The 25,295-nt window shown below is 51.3% G+C and overlaps 1 protein-coding gene across 17 annotated transcripts in view; it reads left to right on the top strand.

Moving 5' to 3' along the window:
- LOC114894854 overlaps positions 1-25,295 on the top strand; it is a 174,486-nt gene that overhangs the window by 36,352 nt on the left and 112,839 nt on the right. For 16 of the 17 annotated variants that reach the window (XR_003793339.1, XR_003793338.1, XR_003793340.1 and 13 more), the window contains 8 exons: positions 5,146-5,249; positions 7,322-7,487; positions 14,470-14,655; positions 14,783-14,935; positions 16,367-16,511; positions 18,843-19,001; positions 19,815-19,939; positions 22,393-22,587. Coding sequence is in view for 14 of the 17 variants with exons in the window: in XM_029221946.1 (XP_029077779.1) it covers positions 5,146-5,249; positions 7,322-7,487; positions 14,470-14,655; positions 14,783-14,935; positions 16,367-16,511; positions 18,843-19,001; positions 19,815-19,939; positions 22,393-22,587 (1,233 nt within the window). In the remaining 3 variants the exon portion in view is untranslated. Of the gene's footprint in view, positions 1-5,145; positions 5,250-6,400; positions 6,473-7,321; positions 7,488-14,469; positions 14,656-14,782; positions 14,936-16,366; positions 16,512-18,842; positions 19,002-19,814; positions 19,940-22,392; positions 22,588-25,295 lie in introns of those variants that run through there. The other variant, XM_029221950.1, reaches the window with a different exon arrangement.

Raw genomic sequence — 25,295 nt, 5'->3', positions numbered from 1 at the left:
AGACCTGGGCTGGTCCCTTGGGAATCCAGGGGACTAGTGCTCCAAAAGGAGGGTTTGGCCAGGGCCAAAGTCCTGAGTCTGAACCTCGCTGGGCGTGTTTGGGGAGCACGCAGCTCAGCCTGGCTGGAGCTCGACGGTGAGGACCGGTGGGGTCAGGTCCTGCAGGGCCTCGTGGTCAGGATGCTTTCCAGAACATTCTAGGCCCATAGTAATCTTTGTTGTAACATCCCTGCCATCCACAGCTCAGGGCTGGATGTCACCAGTGACATTCTGGGGACTTTCACTGTGTCCACTATTTCTGCCCATCTCAGCGTTGCTGATGACTTCAGCGTGACAACCCTAGTCTTTCCTGGAAGGCATTAAAGTTGCTGGGATTTTTCTGATTCAAGTCCCAGGGCCTGTGTGCCGAGGAGAGAAGCATGGGGTGTTTTTACTTTGATCCCACAACAGCCTGGGAGGGTTCAAAATATACTTGCTTGTTGATTTGGGGTGCCGCAAATTTATAAATGCCTGTTTCACTGGCTGCTTTCATAGGACCGAGGACTTGGGGGCTGTCATGTACCCAGCTGGACAGAAATAGGTCGTTCCAGGTGTGGACAGGGCTGGGTGCAGGACCACTTCTAAGCATGGTGCCAGGTGTGCCAGGCACACCCCCTGCCCTCCGGAAGCTCAGCTTTCTGGGCAGCACTTGGGTAGGGGGCCTGTCAGATATATGGATGCCCAGACCCCAACCTTTGACGTCCTGGCCTGGCAGGTCTGGGCTGGGAACCAGGCATCTGGGTGCAAAGCTTTGTGTTTCTCGGTGTTGCTCACGTGAAGTCAGTGGAGAAGGATGTTGTGAGGCCAGTGCCCGTCCAGCCACAGCCTCAGATCCAGGAGTGCCTTTACTGCCGGAAATGTCTCCATCCGGAATTCTCAGCACCAGAGGCCCTCATGGATGCCTCTGGCTGCGTGAGGCGAAGCGTTTAGTTCAGAAGAGAACAGGGCTGGGGGCATCCAGACTGGGGTTAGCCCCCCTCGGTCCCTGGGGGGCTGGGCTGAGATGGCTCAGACCCTTGTGTCCTGCTCAGATGCAGGAAGCAGAGCCAGGTCCCACTGCGCCTGGGATCATGGGCCCCAGGGGGCTGGGGAGACAAGTAGAGAGGGGAAGAGGGGTGAAGGGGGCATGTGGGGCAGGCATGAGATGCAGTTTTAAATGATGGATGCCTGGGAAGGCCTCACGGGGGAGGTGATGTTGAGTAAGGACCAGGAGGAGGTGAGGAGTGAGTGGGGTGGATAGGGGTTTGGGGGTGGGGGGACTGCCAGAGGGGGCGGGCCCAGCATGTGCGCCAGGGCAGGAGCTGCACGGTGAGCGAGTTTCAGCACCAGTTTGAGTGGCAAGGAGGCCTTGTGACTGGAGCAGAGTGGGAGGGTGAGAGGGGACAGGGTCACCCCCTTAGGGGGGCACACAGATTGCTTTTTTTTTTTTTTTTTTGCCTCACCGTGCGGTATGTGGTATCTTAGTTCCCCGACCAGGGACTGAACCCACTTCCCCTGCAGTGGAAGCACAGAGTCTTAACTACTGGACCGCCAGGGAAGTCCCCAGATTGCTTTTACTCAGGGTAAATGAGGAACCTTGGAGGGTGTTGTGATCTGATGTACATTTCAATGCTCACATTCTGGCTGCGGGTGGAGAATAGACTGAGGGCCAATGGGATGTCGGGAGACAGGTTAAGAGGCTGTTACAGTAACACAGGTAGGAGATGAAGGAGGCTTGGTCTGGGGTGATAGCGGGGGTGGGGTGGGGAGAAGAATCAGATTCAGATATAATGTGGAAAAAAGCATATCTAAGAATATGTTGAATATGTATAAAATATGTTGACTATTTCATCAGTAAATATAGACTAGTACATATGCACATACCGAATGCATATTGAACACTCACACATGTACACACACATTATACATTTTGCGTGTGTATAGCAGAGACTCGTGTGCAGCTGGCTGTTCACTGTTTCAGGGACCGGGAGGGAGCCAAGGCCCATGCGCATTGCTCTCTGGAATCCTTGATCTCGTGGGCCTCGCGGGAGTCAGAGAGCAGCCCCAAGGAAAGGGCCCTCAGCCCTGCGAGGTGTGGTCCAAGCCCACCAGCTAGTGGCTGACAGAGCGGGCTGTTAGTCCAGGCAGCCTGGCCCACAGCGGGGATTCTCACCCTGGCACTCCTGACTCCTTGGGCCGCCTTGTGCACTGTCGGATGTTCAGCAGCATTCCTGAGCATTACCCACTAGATGCCAGCATCACCCACATCCCAGTCATGATAACCCAAAGTGTCTCCAGAGGCTGCCAGCGTCCCCTGGGGAGCACGGTCACCCCCACTGAGAACCGCCGCTCTACATCCTGTGTCCTAACCCCCCTCCTCCCGTCTGGCCCCCTGACTGGGCATTTCCCCTGACAGAGGTGGCTCGGGGCCAGGCATGCTGTGGGCCTGTGTCTCCCCTCCTGGAGACTGGCAGTGCCGGCCCCAGAGGGTGCAGGGCGGCTGCCCTGTATTTATAGTGCTAACAAGGAAGCAAATTGTTCCCACTAGGGAGGTCCCCTGGGCTGGGGGTGAATTACCAAGGACCTTGTTCCTGAAAATGGCTTTTCAGGGATGCTTTGGTGCACATCAAGCAGTGCCTTGGCCTCCCCGGGAGGACTGAGGGCCCGTCGGTTACCGGGGGGACCGACCCCGGGGGCTTCAGCTAAGAATGCCTTTGCCCCTCCCCATTGCTGATGGGCAGGAGACAAGATTGGTTTTTCAGTCTGGAAACAAAACCAGGACTCAGGACTCAATGGAGAGCAAATTCCCCAGCCTGACCCCTCTGCAGAGAGGCCCCCCGATTTTCCACGTGGGGGGCAGCGGGCTGGGATGGCCAAGAGCCTGATGGAGTGAAGGGAGAGGATGGGGAGAGAAGCAAGGCGGGTCGGGCCCCACCCCCTCCCAGGGCTGCCAGGGAGGACGCCTGGGGAGGGCACAGCTCCTGACCACCATCCAGGTTGCTCGTAATAGGACACCCAAGTCACAGATACTGATTCAGCACCGACTGTGTACAGCGAAGTGTGGACGGTGGTGTGCGTGGCTGGCTTGTACCGATTTGCCAGAGCCAATGGTTAGATTCCAGAAATCCTGCAGACTGGTTGTTAAACGGACATTACTAAAGACTAAGTTATACCGACTTACAATGAAAATGAATCATATTCGAAACAAAGGTAATGAATGCTCAAAATCATCACTACCTAGTTATCTTACTACATTTTAATCTTTGCACTGGAGGTTATTTGCATCTACCGCAGGGTGGACCTGTGACGCAGTGCTGTGCTTCTGCACAGTGATCCCCACGTCTGCGTTCAGTGATGGCACACGGGCCGCTCGTGATGGGCTGCAGTGGGAGTATTCACACCTCGGAAATGGGCAAACAGGGCTGGCTTTTCTTTTTTCCCATGGCCTTGAGTGTAGGATCCTGGTTAAGAGTGTGGGTTCAAGTCTCGCTCTGCCACTTAGTAGCTCTGTGTCCACTGGCACCTGACTTAAATGCTCTCTGTTAAGTGAGGATAATGACGGCCCCTCACAGGGTTAAGGTCAAATGAAATGGTCCCTGTAAAGTGCCTAGAACAGCACCTGGCACACAGCTGAGGCTCCAAACAAAGTAACCGTTGTTATTATCGTTTGCATAGATGTTGTTAGTGGCGATGGTGGGGATGGGCTTCTCACCCAGGAGGCAGGAATGACATCCTCCTTCCTCCACCCGCAAGCCTTCCGGGATGAGCTGCTACAGCCCCCTCCTGCTGTGTCTGGCTCTGGAAAGCTGTTCCTGAAGCCAACACTTGCAGTCTGAGGCCTCCCAGAGCAGGAGGCCTGCTCCTGAGCAGATGCCCAGCCAGGCCCGGCGGCTGCACACGTGCTGGAGGTCTTAGAAGCAGATGTGTTCCGAGTCTAGGGAATCACAGATGATGCCCGGGCAAGGCATCCACCAGCTGGAGGGAAATGCACCTGAGCCTGTCCGGAAGGCGGCAGGGCTCCTGGGGTAGCTGCCCCAAACTAGGCCAATGCTGGCCAGGGCCACTCTAAAGGTGGTGGTCGGCCCCGACAGGGGGCTGCTTGTGTGTCCTGCATGAGGAATTAAAGGCAGAATGAAGGGTCCCCATCGGCTCCACCGGCAGAAGGCACACGATGGGGATGCTGCCCAGACCCTGGGGGCAGACATGCTGGTGAGAAGGGAGGGGAGGGTGGGTTACGCTGGCCTGTGAGGGGCCTGTTTCGCGTTTGCGTCTTGCTGAGGTCAAGCTCTGTGCACGGGGACTCAGTCCCAGCTGCTCAGAGCAGAGGAGGCCTGAGGTGAGGCAAACCCGTCCCAGCAATAGTGGACCCCTGGCTGGGTGGGGTGAGGGCTCATTCTTGGCCTTCGCCAAGTGCAGCAGGAAGCCAGGACCTCGTCACTCTTTCTGTGGCTTTGGGCTCGGGCCGAGGCAACGAATCTGAGACTGAAGAGGCACCGGGGAGGGAAGGCAGGATGTGGGGCCGGCATCCCAAGCCAAGCATCTCCTGAAACCCGAGAGGTGCGGGCTCTGAATAGAGTCCTTTATTTCCTTGAGTTTTTGGAGACTTGGTGACTGTGCTGGTCAGACCTGCAGACAAGGGGCAAAAACTGCAAACCCCTGTTGATTAGCCATCACTGCTCATAACTCTGAAAAACGTTCACATATTTTTTTCATTAAAAATATCAGAAAAGATGGCTATCTCACTAACTTTGTGAAATACGCTGACTCATTATAATAACTAGATTATAATCGTAGTGAACATGTATTGAGCTTTTATTAGAGCATAAAGCCCACAAATGCAGATGCCGTGTCTCTTCTTCACCCGCACATCCCTGGCCCCTAAAGCATGTCTGGCATGTAGTAGGTGCCCAATAAATGCTTGTTAAATTAAAGAAAAAGAATGGGCCAGCCTGTGTGCCAGGAGCTGGGATTCAGTGGAAGGAAGCCCAGACGAGCAGCCTCATCTCTTTGGGTCTGTGACACCGTAGGCAGGAGATCCTAGTGTTTCCAGCCATGCCTGGAGGCAAGGAGATGGATGAGGTGACCCTTGCAGTTGGGGCCTCTCACACTTTCCTCTCTGATTTCTAGGCCGCAGAGCTGTTCCTGACTCTGGTGTCTGAGCTCCGGGGCCTCTCTGCGGATGAGCTCATGGAACTCTGGGAACATTCTTTTTTCAAATGCCGAGACAACTGGTAAGGGCCTCTCCCCGAGTTGGGGGCTGGTCCAGGAGCTGCCTGGGGGTCCTGGTGGGCTGGGTAGTCTTGATGCTGTCCTAGGTCCCCGTTGAGAGATGGATGGCGACATTTCAGCTCATCCCTGTGATACTGACTTGTCGTCCTTCAGTCTGGGGACGTCTGCCAAGAAGGCGATTAAGAGGGGAGCTTGGAGGGTTCCCACGGGGGCTTCGGGAGACTGGAGGCTGCAGGACCTGGCCGGATAAAGACAGGCATTGTTCCCTCCCCACACAGGGACCCTCTTGCTGAGAGCTGGAATTAGCATTCCAATGCGCCTTGGGTACCCTTCTTCTGGGGGTGGAGGGGTGCTGGGCAGGGCTGGGACCTGCCTGATGTGAGGCCAGCAAGGGGTGTAGAGAGACCCCCAAGCGTGGAGGGGAACCTCTGAGGACCTAACTCCATCGGCTGAGGGCTGTGCAGGGGAAAGCTTGCGGCTCCTTCCTCGAGTCCAGCCGTTCACTGGGCCCCTGAGATCCGGATTTCAGGCTTGTGAGCTTTTCAAAGGCTCTCAAAAAGATTTTGAGACCTGAAAAAATTTTATCTACTTGGAACTATAAAAGACCCCCATCCCCAAATCAACATTACCAAATGTCTGATTGAATGACCACCAAACTTAGTAGCTAATAATGCACAGATAACTTCCAAGCGTTTTATCTCTTATTCACTCATTTAGTCCTCACAATGACCCCATGAGGTAGGTGGTTTTATTATTCCTATGTTACAGCTGTGGAAGGAAACCAAGGCACAGAGCAGTTAGGAAACTTGCCCAAGGCTACACAGCAGAGTCGGGATTTTTGACCCGGGAGGTCTGTGCCGCTCCATCGAATTCTTATGGGCTTAAAGATAAATGATATTTGACTTGGGCACATTTTAATTATCTTTGGTGTAGGAAGGGGCCCCTGAGTCTTCCTGTGGAGCTGCCTGTTCCCTTCGTGACTCACCCTACTTGTCACTCAGGATTTTCCCACAAGCCCCTGTGTCTCACTTGTCTACCTAGATGTTGGGAATCAGGGAGAGGGGAGACCCTCCCCAGCTCTAGATGTTTCCAAGAGGACTGACACTCTTGAGAGAGTTTTCTTGCCCTCACCTCCTCCTCCATTTCTGCCCAGAGGCTGGTTTTCCAAGGCCCAAATCTATGAGGAAAAGAGAGGAAACACAAGGGCAAGAGATGGGAAGGACAGGTAGGACATTTCTCAGATGAAGTGGCCTGTGTTCCTGAGGGCTCACGCTCATCTTGGGGCTGGTCTTGTCATCAGCATTCCCATTTTATAGATGGGCAAATTGAGGCCAGAGACTATTTATGGGCAGATGGTGTGTGTGGAGCGGGGCAGTGGGGGTGCCTGGTCCTTTGTGGCCATGGATGCCACTCATCAGGGTTGATGGGGTGGGGGGTCCCAATCTACCCCCTGCCCCGTGTGCCCTGCCCTGCTGCCTCATGTGACCCCAGCTCTGGGAACCTCCCGTTTCTACTGTGACCTATGCACCCACCCCCGTTCAGTCATCATTTTCCTGTTTAGACCCATCATTGTGCAAAGGTTGGAAACCTTTCTGGAACTTCTCAACCTTTCAGTAATCTTAAAAAAAAAAAAAAAAAAAAAGGGAAAAGATCCTGATGTTGGGTGAGAGCATTAGAGGTTTAATGGGAGGCAACCTGCTAATTGTTGATTCCTGTTCTATGCAAGGGGTTCTCACCCTACATGGTGACCATGGTTGGTTTCTGGAGAGCAGTGGGCAGGGACTCATGTCACCCCAAACCGCTGTGTCTCCAAGGTGGGCAGCACTGCAGAGGTTTAGACTGGACTGCTGGTGTCTCTGTGGCCCTAAGAGCACAGGCCCCCGGCCAGGCTGCCTGGCTCCCAGGCCCGGCTCGGCCCCTTCCCGGGGGTGTGAGTGTGGACAGGTCCCTACTGTACCTCTCCGAGCCTCCGATCGCTCCCGGATGACCTGAGGCTTCACAAGAGATGTCCTGGAAGGCTTCTGGGGTGTGTGGGTCACCATCATGATGTTCCCTGGGCCTCTCTCCATCTCAGGCAACCGCTGGTGGATGCCCTGCCCTCTTGTGGCACCAAGCCTTGCGTGAGCCTCATGGCGGAGCTCATTGTGTCCGGGGAGTTGGAGGCAGATGAGACAGAGGCATGGCTCTGGTCACTGGCGTTTGTCCCGCAGCCCACAGATGCTATGGTCCACGCGCTGCTGGTGAGCCTCTGCATACCACCCCGCCCCGTGTCATCCCTCCCCTGCTCCACTGCTGATTGGATGCGGTGGGGAGGGGTGGGGGAACCTTCTGTCCTCCGGGCTTTGTGCCAGTGCCTCGTGGGACCAGTGGAGGCAGGTCAGAGAAATCCGGGTTTGAGTCTCAGCAGTGTCCCTCCCAGCTATGTGATCCTAGGCAAGTGACTTGACCTCTCTGAGCTTGTTTTCCAATCTGTAAGATGGGGATGGAGCAGTACTTCCCTCTTGGGCTCATGGTGAGAAATGAGATGCTGAATGTGAAGCAGTTCTCCTGATGCCTGGCACAGAGTCCAAGCGCTTTAAATTAGAGCTGCTATTATTCCTGTAATCAAGCATATTTAATGAATCTTGAGATTAGGAAAGCATGTGAAACTAGGCCAATAATTTCTGACAACACAAGGTCTTATTTAACCCCCACGATGCCTCTATGAAGTAGGTGCTTTTATTATTCCCATTTTACAGATGAGGAAACTGAGGCCCAAGGAGGCTGGGTAGCTGGGTGATGCGGCTGCTGTGCCTTTCCCTTGGACCATGGGGGGTGTCCTCACTCAGCTGGTGGTGGGGTCACTTGTCAGTCCTCACCCTGCTGTCCCAGACTGGTAGTGGGCCAGGATTCAGAGGTCACCAGTGGGGAGTGGAAGCGGTGATGGGCCAGCCAGGGTCCCTGGACCCCTGTGCTGGCTGATGAGGGGGTCTCCAGCAGGATCTTTCAGTCCTTCATGCTGGAGGGGCTCTGGCCACTCTCCAGTTGGAGTGTAGGGGGCATTCACCCCTGGCCTGACCCCTGACCCACAACTCCAGAGTTTGCAGTGGGGCTGTTCTAGGCTGTGTGATTGGCTCCATTCATTAGGGGATTGGGCACTGACTTGGAGCCAGACGAGGGCCGGGCCCCAAGAGGCATCACCCATAGCTCATGGCCTAGCAGGTGACACTCTGACCATAGGGACATCAGCGCCATCCAGGGCCTGCGGAGGCTTAGCCAGTGGTGGGCAGGGTCGGGATCCCTATTCCTTCTTTGTTTGTTCGGCATGAATGCAGTGGCCAAAAGCACAGACTCTGGTGCTTGATCCCTCTGCTTCAGAACCCAACCCTGTCCCTACCAGCACAAACTTGGGCAAGATGCTTCACTCTTCTGTGCCTCAGGTGCCCATCTGTGCGGTGGGGGTAACTCGTAGAGTGATGGTGCAGACTAATAGTTGTATGACATGGGCTAAGTGTTATGTACGCACTGGTGTCGCTGCCGTGACCACTTGCCAGGGACACGCCGTGAGCAGAGCAGGTCGGTGTCTCGGCTGTCTCAGAGCCCAGGATCTTCTCTCACCTGCTTCTCGTAGGTTCTCATCCTGCAAGACCAGAACTTGCACCTCTCTGGACTGTATTTGCTTGTTCTCTCAACCTGTCACAAGGATGCACATGTGCTGTGCTGGGCATGTGCTGGGGATGCAGGCTTGCTTTGTGCAGCCTGAAGCGGGAGGATGGAAGGGAGAGGGGGTTAAGAAAAAGAGGGAAGGGGAGGAGGAGGGAGGGGGAGGGAGGAAGGCAAGAGATTATTATTATTATTTTTTTTTTTTTGCGGTACACGGGCCTCTCACTGTTGTGGCCTCTCCCGCCGTGGAGCACAGGCTCCGGACGCGCAGGCTCAGCGGCCATGGCTCACAGGCCCAGCCGCTCCGCGGCATGTGGGATCTTCCCAGACCGGGGCACGAACCCTTGTCCCCTTCATCGGCAGGCGGACTCTCAACCACTGCGCCACCAGGGAAGCCCGGCAAGAGATTATTTTAATACACTTTTTATTTTAGGATAGTTTTAGATTTACAGAAAAGTTGCAGATAATACAGGGTTCCTGTACACCCCTCCCCACTTCCCCCCTTATTAACATCTTAAATCACCAGAAAGTGTTTGCTACAACTAAGAAACAGACCTTGCTACCTTACTGTTAACCAACTCCAGCTGTTCAGATCCTACTGCTTTTTCCACTAATGTCCTCTGTCTGTTCCAGGGTCCCGCCTAGGGTCCTACGTTGCAGTTAGGGGGTGTGTGTTCTTACATTTTAAACTATACATTCAGGAGACTGCCCTGCTCTTAAGTATCCAGTTTGATGTTTTCGCATCCGTGTTCACCTGTGTAACCACCCCTGGACAAGATATAGGACATTTCCAGCTCCCAGTCGGTGACCCCAAAGGTCATGGTGATTCTGACTTTTCTGACCATCGCTAGGTTTTGCTTGCTTTTGACATTCACACCCGTGGGCTCGTGTGCATCTGGAGTTTGGCTTCTTTCTCCCACGTTCTCTGTGAGATTCTGTCCGTGCCGCGTGTGCATGCACACGTGTGTGTCGGGACTTTGCTCTGTTCTGTCGCTGGGCTGTATTAATGGTGTGTTTTGCTGAACAGAAGTTCTTTGTTTTGGTGAAGTCCAGCTGATCAGTCTTTTCCAGCTACTGCTTCACCTCCCCAAGGTCATGGTGCTTCCTATGTTTTTTTTTTTTCCTACCAGCTTAATTGCTTGGCCTTTTGGGGAGGGTTGGTTTGGATATGAGGAACTGGGTTTGGGACAAGATGAATGGGTGTTAAATTCACATTGGAAAAGTGGTCATAGGCTTAGGGATGATTTTATCTTTCCATCTTTAAAGATTAAAAAAGAAAGTTGAATATTTTAGGCAGACTTTTAATTGAATTATTTTTTTAAAATACTGTTTTATTATTTATTTATTTTGACTGCACTGGGTCTTAGCTGTGACATGCGAACTCTTAGTTGCTGCATGTATGCGGGATCTAGTTCCCTGACCAGGGATTGAACCCGGGCCCCCTGCATTGGGAGTGTGGAGTCTTACCGTACCCCTGGATCATCAAGGAAGTCCCGAACCAAACCTTTTTAAGTCAGAGATTTTGGCATTAGGATCTGGTGTTCTGACTCTTGTGAAATTGAGGGAGGCTGGCAATTCTGGACAGACCCCCAGGGCAGCCATCAAACAAGCAGGGTCATTACTGTCTGGACCCTCTCAGAGCCCAGGCCTGACACTGGCCCAGCTGTCCTGGCCCTGTAGCTCCCAGGTGGGGCCTGGCTCCCAGCAAACCAAGTGGCTCCAGCTGTCCTGCCCTCTGGCTTCTGGCTCCATCTTTGGCCCTGGGAGGGCCCAAGTCTGCCCTGCCTTCCTGCTGGCAGCCTTCCTGGGGCAGAGCGGGCAGAGGTGAAGGCCTCTGGCAGGCAGGAACCCTCATCCCGCAGGTCTGAGTGGCTTCCCTCAATCTTTTCATAACCCCTGCATCCCAGCCGAGCCCTGCTTTCCCTCCTCTGTGTTAAGAAAACAGAGTGTTTGTTTTCATTTGCCAAATCTGGAATAACATTGCACATGCTTTTCCAAGCCACAGGTCCCCGTTCCTTCCACAAAGGAAACACATACACACATACACACACACACATACCAAGACTCACATACGTATACCCTGAAGATGGTTACATGGGAACATATGGGGACACAGGAGGAGGACACATATCCACACGTACCCACATATTGAGACATATTGAGACATACCAAGACTCACACGTGTACCTGGACATGCAGATGTACTCACACAGACATGCCATACATGTACACACACACACCAGGAAACTCACACACAGGGACAAGTAGGGACATCCACCCACACCTGGACACCGCCCCCCCCCCCAGGATAAACTGGGACAAGTGTGCATTCACACACTGCGACTTGCATGTGTACATACGGGGACACACCCACGTCAGTACCTGCGCACACACACATCAGGGCACACTAGAATGAGTGCACACACACGCATTGGGACACGTGCCCTGGGATATGCATGTACACTGAGACACGTGCACACCTACACAGGAATTCACACACCCACAAACACTGAGATTCTAAAACACACACACACTGAGATGCACGCACACAGATACCCTTGCGTGGACACACAGACCTGGTTAAGACCATGAACCCAAGGGAAGAACAGCTGGTGCAGAGGCTGTATTTCCCCCAGGCTGCCAGGCGGTCCCTGCTCTGGGCTGTAGGAATAATAGAGGCCACTGCCTGATGCCCAGTGCCCGGGTCTGGTTTTCACAAATGAGTCCAGAATAGGTATTTTGAGAAACAGTGAGTGCAGGGGGAGCGCCCAGCCTGGGAACCAGACCCTACAGGGTCAAGTTTGTCTCTACCACTTTCTGGCTGGGTGACCTTAGGCAAGTTACTTAACCTCTCTGTGTCTCAGGCTCTAAGCAGGTGACATGTGTGCCCTGTTAACAGCAGAGCCTGGCACATAGGGAGTGCTGTGTGTTTATTAAATAAAATACGTCTTTCTTGGTTTTCCTCCGAGAGGCCTAGAACCAGCGCTCCCCTCTTCTGAGCCCCCCGCCCCCCCACTTTTGTCTTCCTCTCAGCTGAACGCTTCAGTGCCCGGGGTAAGGGTGGCTGAGCGTCTGGGGGAGCTCTGCTGAGCAGCTGGAATGACCCTCCTCCGACTCAGCCTGGGCTGAGTCCCTGCCACTGTGAGGCCCCCGGAAGAGAGGGGCCTGTTTGAACTGGGTGGGTTGGGCAGTCTGACCCCCTAAGGAGGGCTGGGTCTCCTCCTGCTCTTCAGGGAACCAGACCGAAAAGGGCCCCAACATGTGCTGTGGGAGAGTCTTGATTTTCAGGTAGTTTTCGAGCTGATTGATGAACATAGCCATTATTAAAAATTAAATGATCTAAGCTTGCAGTTAGAGAAATCATATTAAAATAAAGGTACGAGATGGATAATTTATTTATATTTGGTTGCATGGGGTCTCTGTTGCAGTGAGCGGGCCTCTGATTATGGTGGCTTCTCTCGTTGTGGAGCACAGGCTCTAGGCGGGTGGGCTTGAGTAGTTGTGGCACCCGGGCTCAGCAGTTGTGGCTCGCAGGCTCTAGAGCGCAGGCTCAGCAGCTGTGGCGCACCGGCCTAGCTGCTCTGCAGCATGTGGGATCGTCCCAGACCAGGGCTTGAACCTGTGTCCCCTGCATTGGTAGATGGGCTCTTAACCACTGCGCCACAAGGGAAGCCCCGAGAGATGGATAATTTCTAATGGTCTTACTATGCGATCCCGTGTCCACACCCTCAGGCTTATTTGCATTGCTTGTGTCGTGTGTGGACCAGTCACAGGAGATGTGCCTGCTGCTGACTCCCCATCTCTTCCCAGATCCCTTGTAGTGACTCAGCTCAAATCTCCAGCGTGGGAGCATTTACACCATGGAAATTGGCAAGCACTATACACAAGGGACTTTCTTATTTCCTGGGTCTGTTACCAAACTCAGGTTCAGCTGCTCACTACTAAAAAGCCAATAATTCGAGAGGCAAGTGTCAGTAGAAAGGAAAGTTGCTTTAATCAGAAAAGCCGGCAGTCTGGGGAGAAGGTGGACTTGTGTGTTGAGACCAACTCTGAAGATTCTGCTCAGCCATGACAGTTTTTAAAGGGAAACACGGGGTGGGGGGGGGGGAGAATCTCAGTGAATCACTGGGGCAGGAGATTGGGTTCTGCATTGTTCTGTGCATGCAGACTGGCTGACTGTCTCTTCAGATGTTATCTTGCCCGCGTGATCTGCTTGCAGGACTCCTTAGGGGGCTGTTGGGGGTAGAGAGCTAGTCATTCTTTATTCTTACTTTCTTCTTTATTCTTACTTCTTTTTATCTAGGAAAAGAATCAACAGGTTAGGCAAGGCATGGTGTGCATTCAGAAAAGCATAAGTCAGGAGGAGTTTGTTTTAACTGCTTAGTGATCTCATTCCTATAATTAGGCTTTTAGGGTTAGAGGGAGGACAGAAATGGGTGAACAGGAAAGGGGCAAAAGAGCTGCTTTCATCAGTAGGTGGGCTGGGCAGTTGCTCACCATTTACACTAATGCTACTGGCCGTGCCTTTCCCTTTGGGTTCTTTTGGATTGGACCCAGGGCCGCCTCTGTTAAAGACAGTCTCCACTCAGAGCACATCCTTTCCTCTTTCCACCTTTTTGCCCAACTTCCTATCAAGACCCTGGGAGAAGAGCAAAGCCAATGCTGGGTGCCCTCAAGCCCCCACCAGGTCCAGGACAGCATGGTCCCAGTCGCCCCAGCTGACAGGCGGGAGGTACAGTGGCCTGGGAGCTCTCTCAGCCCTTGCCAGTTCATCCCTCTCACTCCCAGAACTGGGGGCGGGTGATGCTATTTGGAGAAAACCAGCCTGGCTGGGTGGCCAGGACACAGCTTGTCTGGTTTCCGTCTCCCCTGCTGTAGACAGGGGACTGTGACCACTACTTGGGGATCCTATGGTCCCAGAAGAGATGGTTGGTCTCTTGTGCGGCTTTACAGAAGGGCGTAAAAAGCTGGCTTACTTGTTTTGCCCATTGATCACAGAGAGAGAACTTTGGTTTTATTTCTTAAATGTTTCATACATCTTGGGAGGTGGCAGAGCCGTGCCACCACCCGGGGTGGGCCCTGACACTTTGTCGGAGATTCTTCACCATATTCCACCCAGAAGAACCTCACCACCCCCACCCTGCTCCCCCAGACTGGTGATGTAGCCCAGGGTTTCTCAACCCTGGCACTGTTGACATTTGGGGCTGGGTTCTTTGTTGTGGGGCTGTCTGCTGTCGTGGAGGATGTTTAGCAGCATCCCTGGTCTCTGCCCACTAGATGCCAGCAGCACTGTCCCCCATTTGTGACAACATCCCATCTCTAGACATCGCCAAATGTCCCCTGTCCCCACACCCTGAGGTGTGGTTCTCCATCCTCGATGCACATGAATGGTCATCTGGGGTGTTTTAAGAAATGTCCCATGCAGGTCCCACCATGGACAATTTATTCAGACCCTCAGGGGTGGGGGGCTGGGGCCTCTGTATTTTTAGGAAGCACCCTAGATCTGCACGTGGCGAGACCTGTGAAGGACCACTTACCAGGCTTCTCGGCTGGGGTCGGGGGGCCGGTTTCTGTCCCCAGCCACTGCTTCAGACCCCGGAGGCCAGCCCCAGCGCCTTCCTGGGCATCTCAGCTCTGGTGCATAACCTCTGTGTGTCTCTGGACGGGCCCTGTGGGCAGCTGCCTGGTGTTGGCTCCCTCATGAGGATCCTGGAAGACGCCTTGGGTGCCAACTGCACCTTCCAGGAGCCCTCAGATGCTGATCAGGTGAGGACAGCCCCATCCTGGGCACGGCCCCTTGATGGGGTCCCTGTCAAGTGGGCGAGCTGTAGGCTGAATGGGTGGGCTGGGCGTACCCATCAGGCCTCAAGTCCCCACCACCATCTTGTTTCAGCTCCAGCTCGTGCTGAAGGCCATTGGCAATGCCGGCCTGGCGGCCGTAGCTCTCACCCCCAAGCTGAGCACTTATGCGTCCCTGAGGAGCTGCCCAACTGAGATCCGGCTGGGGGCCATCCAGGCCTTCCGGAGGGTTCCCTGCTCTGCAAACGTGAGCTTCTGCATGTTATTTCATTGTGGTTGGCATTGGGCAGTAGTGGGTCTCAGACCACTGTTCACTTCTTTATTTGCTCATTCATTCATCACATTTACCGAGCACTTGCTATATGCTGGGCACTGTGGTAGGTACTTGCGTGAACAGGTGTCCAGGTCTCTGTTCTCATAGAGCCTGTGGGAGTCTATGTGGGAGGCATATATTTATCAAATAAATATACAAATAAGTATATGATTACAAACAAACTATATATAAGCCACCTGTGCTGCAAACGCTCTGGTTCAGGGGTCGGCAAGACATGGTCTATGGTCTACATGCAGCTTATTGCCTGAGCTTGTATGTAAAGCTTTGTTGGAACACAGCCTGTTCATTTATGTGCGGCCTGGGCTGCTTTTTTGCTACGACAGCAGAGTTGAGTAGCCCTGTACTAGTGGGTCCTGTCTCACTTACAGTCAAAGCCACAGTCCTTATAGTGACTTATCAGGACCTGTGGTCTGACCACTGACCCACTAGCACCCCTTGGCTTCACCTCCTACTTCCCTCGCCACCCCCCCCCCCATAAGCCACACTGGTCTCCCTGTTGTTCTTCAAGCCTGCAGGGCTTACTTCTGTCTCAGGCCATTTGCATGTGCTCTTCTCCCTTCCTGGAATTCCTTTCCCCTGTATATCCCCAGGCTTTACTCCTTTATCTCTAGAAGGCCTTTACTTAGAAATCACTTTGCTGTCAGTCTTCCTTGGCTATTTCACCTGAAATTGACCTCTTCAAGCCCCCCACGCCTCCTGCTTCCCCATTTTATTTTTCCCTCTTTAGCAGTTATTATCACCTAACGTATTATATATTTCACATATTAACCTTATTTAGTGTCTGTCTCTGCACTAAAATGTAAGCTTCAGGTGGATAAAAGCTGGGTTTGTCTTGTTCATAATTGTCACCCAGCACCTCGCACCTTGCCAGGCACATAATGGGTGCTCAGTAAATATTGCTGCGTGAGTGGATGGGTAAATGGCTGTGCTATGAAGGAGACCAACAGGTGATGGGGCAGAGAATCACAGGGTAGGGGCGGTGGCTCGCTTAGGGAGGGGGGTCGGGAATACCTCCTGTGTGTCAGCTGCTGTGCTGTACTGTTCCTGTAAATGAAGTTTTCTTGGAATGCAGCCACGCCCACTTGTTTATCCCTTGTTACCTGTGGAAATTGATGAGGCTCTGGCTGGCCTGTGGGAGGATGGGGATTAGCAGTGACTGGGGAACCTACCACCTCCCACAACCGGGCCACAGGTGAGAGTGTCTAGAGCAGCTCTGGAGACGTCAGGAGAGCTGGGGCAGGGCATCGGGGCCACCTGCTGGAGCCAGTGCAGATGAGGGGACATCGTGCTCCTGGGTGGAGGTGGGTGGTCCCTGAGTGATGACTTTCCCCCTGCCCGAGGCAGCGATCCGTGCTCTCCAGCCTGTACCAAAGCCCCAAGGAGGATGCTGAGATCCGCATCAATGCCTACCTGGCACTGATGCGGTGCCCGGACGAGGAGGTGTTTGCCCAGGTGCGGCGCACCCAGGCAGGAGAGCCGTCCACCCAGGGTGAGCAGCTGCAGGTCGGGCTTGGGGGGCTGGTGCTGGCCTGGTGCCACCTGGTGGGTGCAGGGGTTCAGGAGCATGCTCACGCTCCATCCATCAGGTGTTCTGTCCCCTTCCCGTTCCCCTTCTCTTAGCACACTGTCTGGACAAGTGGCCTTGCATGCTCCCCTCCCCCATGTGGCAATTGAACAACCTTGGAGAAGTTGGTTCTCTGTGGTCCTCAGTTTCCTCATCTGTAAAGTGAGGTGGAAGTCGCTGAGTTCCCTTCTAGCCCTGGTCAGGTCATGGCACAGTACCTGGAGGAGAGACTCGAGGCAGAGGAGGGACGGTGTCTGCGAATCTCAGATCCCTTGTGGGGTCAGAGAGTTCCCTTTAAACAGGTGGAAATTCAAAAAATAGGTTCAACTAATTTTCAAAAAGTTTTTACATAATGTACAGTGAGTTGACATAATTTTCAGTGAGCTGAGAGCCTGGGGCCTGCCAGCCTGGGTTCAAATCCCAGGTCAGCCACTTCCTACCTGTATGCCTTTGGACAAGTGACTAAACTTTTATGAGCCTCCATCTCCATCTGTGAAATGGGGATAATAACAATACCTCCCTCGCAGAGGAAGCATAAAATGGGTTGGTACAGGAAGACATTTAGAACATTGTAAGAGCTGTGTGCATAGCTGTTACTTTTAATGTTATTATCACCATTGTTATTACTACTATGTAGCCAAAATTTCAAAGCAGATGGCAAAATATAAATGGAAAGTTAAAGTCTGCCTTCCATGTCTCCTGATCCCTAAGTCCTGTTTCCTGAAGGTACTGACTGTGACCAGTTTTCTTGTGTGTCCCATCAGAACGTGTAGTGTATGTATGAACATGGGCGTGTATCTCCTTAACAGCAGTAGCAACTCAGGATCATGTTATACATGCCATTTTGCTCCTCAGTGCGTCTGGGAGCTCTTTCCACATCGGCACACTTGGACTCTGAGCTACAGCTGTTCGGTGTTCCACTAGGAGCTTAACCGTCATCGACGTTACCAGCCCCACCGATGGGCACTTAGGTTGTTTCAGGCCTTCTGCCATGAGGAACAACAACCAAAATGAATCTCTCTCTATATCCACTCCTGGGCCCTTGTGCTAATCTAGCCAGAGGAGAAGTAGCCAACGTAAAGGGGCACACTTTTTTTTTTTTTTTTTTTTTTGCGGTACGCGGGCCTCTCACTGTTGTGGCCTCTCCCGTTGCGGAGCACAGGCTCCGGACACGCAGGCTCAGCGGCCATGGCTCACGGGCCCAGCCGCTCTGCGGCATGTGGGATCTTCCCCGACCGGGGCACGAACCCGTGTCCCCTGCATCAGACTCTCAACCACTGCGCCACCAGGGAAGCCCAGGGGCACACATTTAAAAGTCTGAAGTGATACTGCTAAACTGCCTTCTAAAGAAACAGCAAACCCCGCCCCCTTGCCAAAAGGAAAAGAAATGGTGCTACTAGAAGTTGCAGACCGCTGTTGGCAGGTTCAGGGGTGGAATGGGGGTGGGAGAGGGGCCTGTTCTGCATCAATAGGCCACTGGGCCAAGCCCCTCAGAGGGGATCAGCCAAGGGACAGCCTCGATGGAGGCCCTGGGGTATCAGGCTTGCATGTTGCCTGATGGAAACAAAAGGCAGACTCAGCTCTGTTCCGTGTGGATTGTTCCAGAAGCTCCCTGCTGGGCATTCTGAGACATCCTCTGGGACAGGCAAGAGGACTGGGGTTCCCAGTTAGAATAATATCCTCTGTTGGACTTTCTCATTGGTGCTCTCATTTCATTTTTACCACTCTAGAGAGCCTCAGAGGGTCCCCATCGCAGACTGCATGTCACCCCTCTCCCAGCCCTGAAAGATACTCAGTCCTTTAGGTCCAGGCACTGCCCTTGACTGATCTGCGCAAACAGCCCTGAGAGATAGGTCATTATAGTTCATTTTACAGATGAGGAAACTAAGGCTCAGATAGGTGGAGTAACCAGCCCAAGGTCACACAGCTCATAAATGGTGGAACTGGGATTCAGACTCAGGGCTGACTTTCAAACCAGGACTTTGCCCACAATACCCCCCTTTTCCTTCTGGAAAGCATGTCAGAATGCCCTGCACAGGCTAGATTTCTAAGTTCCATTAAGGCACTGCTCTTTGCCGCCCTTTCTTCAAAGAGGACGTGGTTCTCAGTAGCTAGGCTCCTGAGAAGCCCCTGGTGGGTGGAAATAGCAGGACCCAGGAAGGGGGGTTGCGGGGTCTTTTCTCTGGGTTGTGCCAGCTCCGGGTCCTCCCTCACCATTCCCCCCTCCCCTCCCCACTGGCTGCGCTGGGACTCCAGTGGGCTCCTTTGTGTGGAGTCACCTCCTGCAGCTGCTGGAGACGGGCGACCCCCTGAAACGGGCCCTCCGGGAGGCCATCCCTGAGGACATTGTCAGCCAAGAGTTCCATCCAGAGACCTGGAAACACTCGTCCTACTCTGACGTCACCTTCCGCTCAGGTATGGGCATCCGGGGCAGGTATTGTCCTGCTCTGGGACCACAAAGGCTTGGGGACCTGGGAGTTCTAACTCCTGAGGACATGTGGATCAAAGATACCATTTCCCAAATGTCAAATATTCACATGCCACTTCCTTGATTTTTTTATTTTTTATTTTTATCTTTTTGCTGTATCCAAAATAGCACCTGCCATTTTTGTTGGAAGAGTTAAAAAATAGTTAAGTGTGAGCCACTTCATAGCCTTCAACTGAATAGTACTTCCATCTTTTCTCTAAACTGGTTCTTTTAAACTTACACTTATTCTAAAAGGAAACCTTTTATCCCTACCATTAGTGGAAGATCAGTTTAACTCTGTAAAAATAGGGTTATCCTAAAAAGAAGTGCAGTATCCGTGAAACACTGTTGTTCAATTCTCATGGATCCTTGCCTGCCGAGGGCTGTGAATTTGAGAACTGCTTTTTCCTGGGTGAAAAAAGGAGATTAGCATCGAAGAGAGACAGCTGCCTCCTTGTAATTAATCAGAATCAAAAAGGGACCCTGTTCTAGCTTAGGTACCCAAACCCCCTCAACTGCTCAGCAAGTCTGGGGGTGGGGTGCTCTGGCTGCCCCCTCTCTGCCTATCAGCAGGTGTGGGTACATTTGTGACCCTTCTGTTCTGACCTTCCCTCTGCCCTTGGTAAGGCTTAGGTCTGAGCTTCCTATCCTGGCCAAGTGGATGCACTGTGTGTCTGGCCCTGTCTCCGGCGATGGCCCCTTGGTGGCCAGCTCCCACCCGGTTAACGGTGTGGTGTATACTGATCCTCTGTCTGTTCTAGCATCGGGCAGCCTGGGAGCCAACCTGGAGGGTACCCTTCTCTTCTCTCCGGCCTCCTTCCTTCCCCGTTCTGCCACAGCCAACCTGACTGTCCATGCCCTTGGTCGTGCCTTCAACCTCCTAGAGGTAAGAGGGGGCCTTGCTTCTCCTCAGGGCCTCTCCTGGGCTTGGGGCCATTCATCTACCTTTCCATCCATCACCTCTTGTATCTATAGATCTACTTTCACATCTTATACTTCCAGCTTTTGATGTCTACCCACCCGTCTGTCTGCCTATCCACCCATCTATTCACCCACCTACTGACTGATACATAAATCCATTCAACTACCACCCACCCCATCCCTCCTTCCCTCCTTCCCTCCCTCCTTCTCATCCATCTCATCCATCTATGTACTTTGCGTCGTCTCTCCATCTGCCTTCTCACCTACCCATCTATTCTTCCAGTTATCATCCATCCACTCACCTATCCATCCTTCCACCCACCCACCCACCCATCCACTCACACCCCATCTGTCATCCATCCATTATTCATCTATCCATCTCATTAATCCCTCTCATCCATCTACCCTCCCACTCATCTCTCCATCTACACTTTCACTCAATCATCTATTTATTCTCTCAGTCACCCACCCATCCATCCACCTAGTCACCTACCCACGTACCCATCCATCCACCTGCTCTTCCATACGTCTATACCTCTTCTCTGTCCATCCATCCACCTATCCATCCTTCTATCCTCATCCATCTATTCATTTATGTACTTGTCTACCCATCTCTCCATCTACCCTCTCATTCACCTATTTATTCATCTACCCTTCCACCCACCCATACATCTATCTATTAGTCTCCTCACCCACACATCTCTTCATCTATTCTCCCACTTATCTATCCATCCTTGCATCCATCTATCCACCTGTCATCATTGGACAATATCCATCTTCTACCTGACATGTACCAGGCCCTGTGCTGGGCTCTGAGAATATGATGATGAACAAGAGAGACATATCTCTGCCCGCTTGGTGCTCACAGCCCAGAGAGGTAGACAGATAAGAAATGAGTAGACACATTGATAAAACGATGGCAACTTTAAGTAGTGTGTTTAGGGAGGTGAAGTTTCAGCTGAGATCTGAAGGATGAACGAAAGCAGTCATGTGAAAAGCTGAGGTAAGAGCCTTCCAGGGAGGGGGCCCAGTATGTGCAGAGTTCCTAAGAGAAAGGGCTTAGTGTGTTTAAGGAACAGAAATAGAGTAGAGAACAGTAAGTGCAGGAGAATGGTAACGTGGGAGCACAGTGAGGGAGTAGGGCCGTGTCGAGGAAGGGTTTTGAGTTGGCAAGTGATATGTCCAGCAAACTTTATTTTTATTTATTTTGTGTGTGTGCGTCTGGCAAGTGTTGATTTTTCTTTATTGTCCAGCAAACTTTAAAGTAATGGATTGACTTGGGACCCTTCCATTTCTTCCCCCCCAGGTCCCTGTAGCTTGTCTGAGGGAGGGTGCTCTGTGCCGTATCCCAACCCTTTCTAATTTATGGAGAACAGGGAACCTATCATCCAAACTTTGCCCGCGGGGCTCAAGGCTGACCCTCTGGTGATTTCTCTGCAAATGCTCTCAGAGACACTTGGATGGGAGGATGGAAAGAAGGGATGCAAGAGTGAGTGAACAGATGGGTGGATGGATGGGCAGATGGAAGGAAGGAGGGACTTGTTCATTCATCCATCAGATTTTGAGAATCAACCAGCTCATCTGTTAGTCAGGGTTCTCCAGAGACATAGAACTATTTCAATAGGATTATGGAGGCTGACAAGTCCCAGACCTGCAGTCAGCATGCTGGAGACCCAGGAGAGCTGATGGTGTAGTTCCCGTCTGAAGGCAGGAAAAAGCCAGTGTGCCAGTCTGAAGGTAGTCAGGCAGGAGGAATTCCCTCTTATTTGGAGGAACAGCAGACTTTTGTTTTATTCAGGCCTTCAACTGATTGGATGAGGCCCACCCACATTATGGAGGGCAATCTGCTTGACTCAGTCTACTGATCTAAAATGTTAAAGCCATCCAAAAATGCTCTAACAGTAACGCCTGTAATAATGTTGGACCAAATATCTGGGCACTCCATGGCCCGATCAAGTAGACACAGAATTAACCATACCAGCAGGGGCTGAGTGTGCTTAGTGAATGAGACACAGGTCCCTGCCCTCATGGAACTCAGGATCTTGCAAGGAAGACACACAAATTAGTCTGAGTGTGACCTTGGAGTAGTGTGCTTGACACTCAGAGTAAGGAGTGATAAATTTGGCTGGGGGGGGGAGGGGGAATGTGTGAAGGGAGTGATATGGGAATTTAGGGAAGGCTTCCCAGAGGTGGTGACATTTGAACCAGGGCTTAAAGAATCAGTAGGAATTCTTGCTTTGTGGCACTTGCCAAGTAGATCTGGAGCTTGATGACTTTCTAAGATTGTACCTCTTGGCACTTGGGCCTGGATGGACCCTGGGGAGCCCAGGGACCCCTGTTCAAGCTCCCAACCCCATAGCTCTTGGTCAACCTTGTGACTGGGTTACTCCTCCCTGAGCCCCTGCCTTTCCTTCCTAGCTGGGGCTCCGGCTGGAAAATGCCGAGGAAATAGCCGGCAGGCTATTTGGCCCGAAGTCATTCTGGGGGCAGGAAGAGGAGAGACAGGCCCAGGCGGAAAAGCCCCCAGAGCCAGGACCAGGGCCTACACCGCAGCCAGCCGGCCCTGCCTGTCCAGGAGAAAGGTCCACAAAGATGAGAGACCTGCAGCGGAAGGTAAGGGAAACGCCCAAGCCCACCTCACGCCCACTCCTCTACGCTGTCAGGTGTCAGCTTGGGCTTTGGGACTGGGGGACCCAGGTGTCCATGAACTCTGACCCTGCCCTCCCACCCGCTTACAGAAGCAAATTTCCGGTCCAGATCTCAGTAGTGAGCTGTATCACATACATAGAGAAGTGCCCACCTCATGTGTTTACCCCAGTGGAACACATCTTTACAACCAGCGCCCAGACCCTCATCAGCTCCCCACACACCCTCTTCGGCCCCCCTCTTCTGGTTTACCCACCCATACCCAAGGGTAACCACTGTTCTGACCCCTAAAAGCATCAATGAACTCTACTTTAAAATCAGCTTTGTTGAGATATAATCAAACTACAATAAATGGTATGTGTTTAAAGTGTACAATTTGATAGGTTTTGACATATGTATATACCATGAAACCATCACCAACTAAATCAACATATCCATCACCCCCAAAGTTTTCTTCGAGCTTCTTAATCCCTTCCTCCTGCTCCCTGTTGTGATAGGCTTCTTCTGTCAAAATAGATGTTTGTATTTTCTGGAATGTTGCATAAATGGAATTATGCAGCGTATACTTTTGTTTTTAAAGCATGTACTCCTTTTTGGCCTGGCTTCCTTTATTCAGTGTAAGTATTTTGAGATTCATCCATATTGTAGAGTATACTAATAGTTTATTTCTTCCTGTGGCCATGTAGTGGTTCATGGTATGGATGAACCACAGTCTGTTTATGTATTCACCTGTTGGTGCATATTTGTGTTATGTTCAGTTTTGGGCTGTTACAAGTAGGACTGCTATGAACATTCGTGTACAAGTCTTCATATAAATATATGTTTTCATGTCTCAGGTAAATATCTAAGGATGGGATGGCTTAGATCATACGGTAGTTGTATGTTTACTTGTGTAAGAGCTAGCTAAACTGTTCTGCAAAGTGGTTGTACCATTTTGCATTCCCACCAGCAGTGTATGAGAGTTTTAATTCTTGTACATCCTCGCCAACACTTGGTAGGATTAGACTTTTTAGTGTTTGCTATTCTAATTGTTTGTAGTAGTATCTTGGGGCTTTAAAGTACATTTTCCTAATGCTACTGATGTTGGGCATCTTTTAGGTGCTTACTTGTCATCCATACCTCTTTGGTGAAGTGTACGTTCAAATATTTTATCCTTTTTTAAAAATTTGGTTGGCTTCTTATGACTGAGTTTTGAAAATTCCTGCTCTATTCTGAACACAAGGCTTGTATCAGATATGTGACTTGCAAATATTTTCTCCCAGTGTATGGCATGGTCTTTTCATTCTCTGAACAGTGTCTTTTGAAGAGCAGATGTTCTTGATTTCAATGAACTCAAGTTTATCCAGTTCTCTTACGCATAAAGTTTTGGGTGTTACATCTAAGAAATCTTTGCCTAATGCAATGTTACAGAGATCCTTGGGACCCTCTGGAGATTTCCAGAGTTCTTTCTCTGTGTGGCTCTTTCCTCTCTTGTACTCTGCCCTGCAAAGTCCAGCTACCTTGGTCTCCCTGGACTCCCAGATCCTCAACCCTGAGAGTCTGTCATGCCCCGCTGTTCCCCTCCCTGCACCTCAGCCTGAGCTCTCTCCAGGCAGTAAGCTGGGGCTCACCTTGCTATTTCCCATCTCTTGGGTTCATTGTCTCACATTACCTGATGTCTCATGTCTTGGGAACTTTTGTTTCATCTGTTGCTCCACGTGGGAAGATAAATCCAGTCCTTGTTACTTCAATATGGTTGACAGCAGAGGTCACATCTAGCTTCTTTTGTGAACTTAATATAAATGGAATCATTCACCGTGTACTCTTTAAAAAAATGAGGTGAAGCTCACGTAAACATAAAATTAACTATTTTAAAGTCTACAGTTTAGTGACACGTAGTATATCCACAGCGTTGTGCAACCACCACCTCTGTCTAGTTCCAAACATTTTCATCACCCCAAGGAGACCCCACGCTCATTAGCAGTCATGCCCCGTTCCCTCATTTCCCAGCCCCTGGCAACCATTAGTGTGCTTTCTGTCTCTATAGATTTACCTATTCTGGACATTTCATATAAACAGAATCATACAATATGTGGCCTTCTGTGTCTGGCTTCTTTCACTGAGCACGTTTTTAAGGTTCATTTGTACTGTAGCATGTATCAGTACTTCATTCCTTTCTTTTTTCTATTGCACAAATAGTTTTTTAATTGAAGTATAGTTGATTATAATGTGATAGTTTCCGGTGTACAGCAAAGTGATTCAGTTATATATATACATACGTTTATGTATACACACATACGTATATGTATACATACATACATACATGTATGTATATAAACGCATATATGTATACATACATACATAACTGAATATATACACACACACACATATATACTTTTTCAGATTCTTTTCCATTATAGGTTATTACAAGATATTGAATATAGTTCCCTGTGCTATACAGGAGGACCTTGTTATTTATCTATTTTATATATAGTAGTGTGTATATGTTAATCCCAAACTCCTAATTTATCCCTCCCCAACCCCTTTTCCCCTTTGGTAACCATAAATTTGTTTTCTATATCTGTGAGTCTGTTTCTGTTTTGTAAATAAGTTCATTTATATCATTTTTTTTAGATTCCGCATATAAGTGATAGCATACGATATTTGTCATTCTCTCTCTGACTTCACTTAGTATG

This window comes from Monodon monoceros, unplaced genomic scaffold, assembly GCF_005190385.1.
Source record: "Monodon monoceros isolate NGI ecotype Baffin Bay Population unplaced genomic scaffold, NGI_Narwhal_1 Super_Scaffold_13, whole genome shotgun sequence".
Taxonomy (NCBI): Eukaryota; Metazoa; Chordata; class Mammalia; order Artiodactyla; family Monodontidae; genus Monodon; species Monodon monoceros.
The sequence above is the reverse complement of the archived record's forward strand: the minus strand, read 5'-3'. Positions and strand labels throughout refer to the sequence as shown.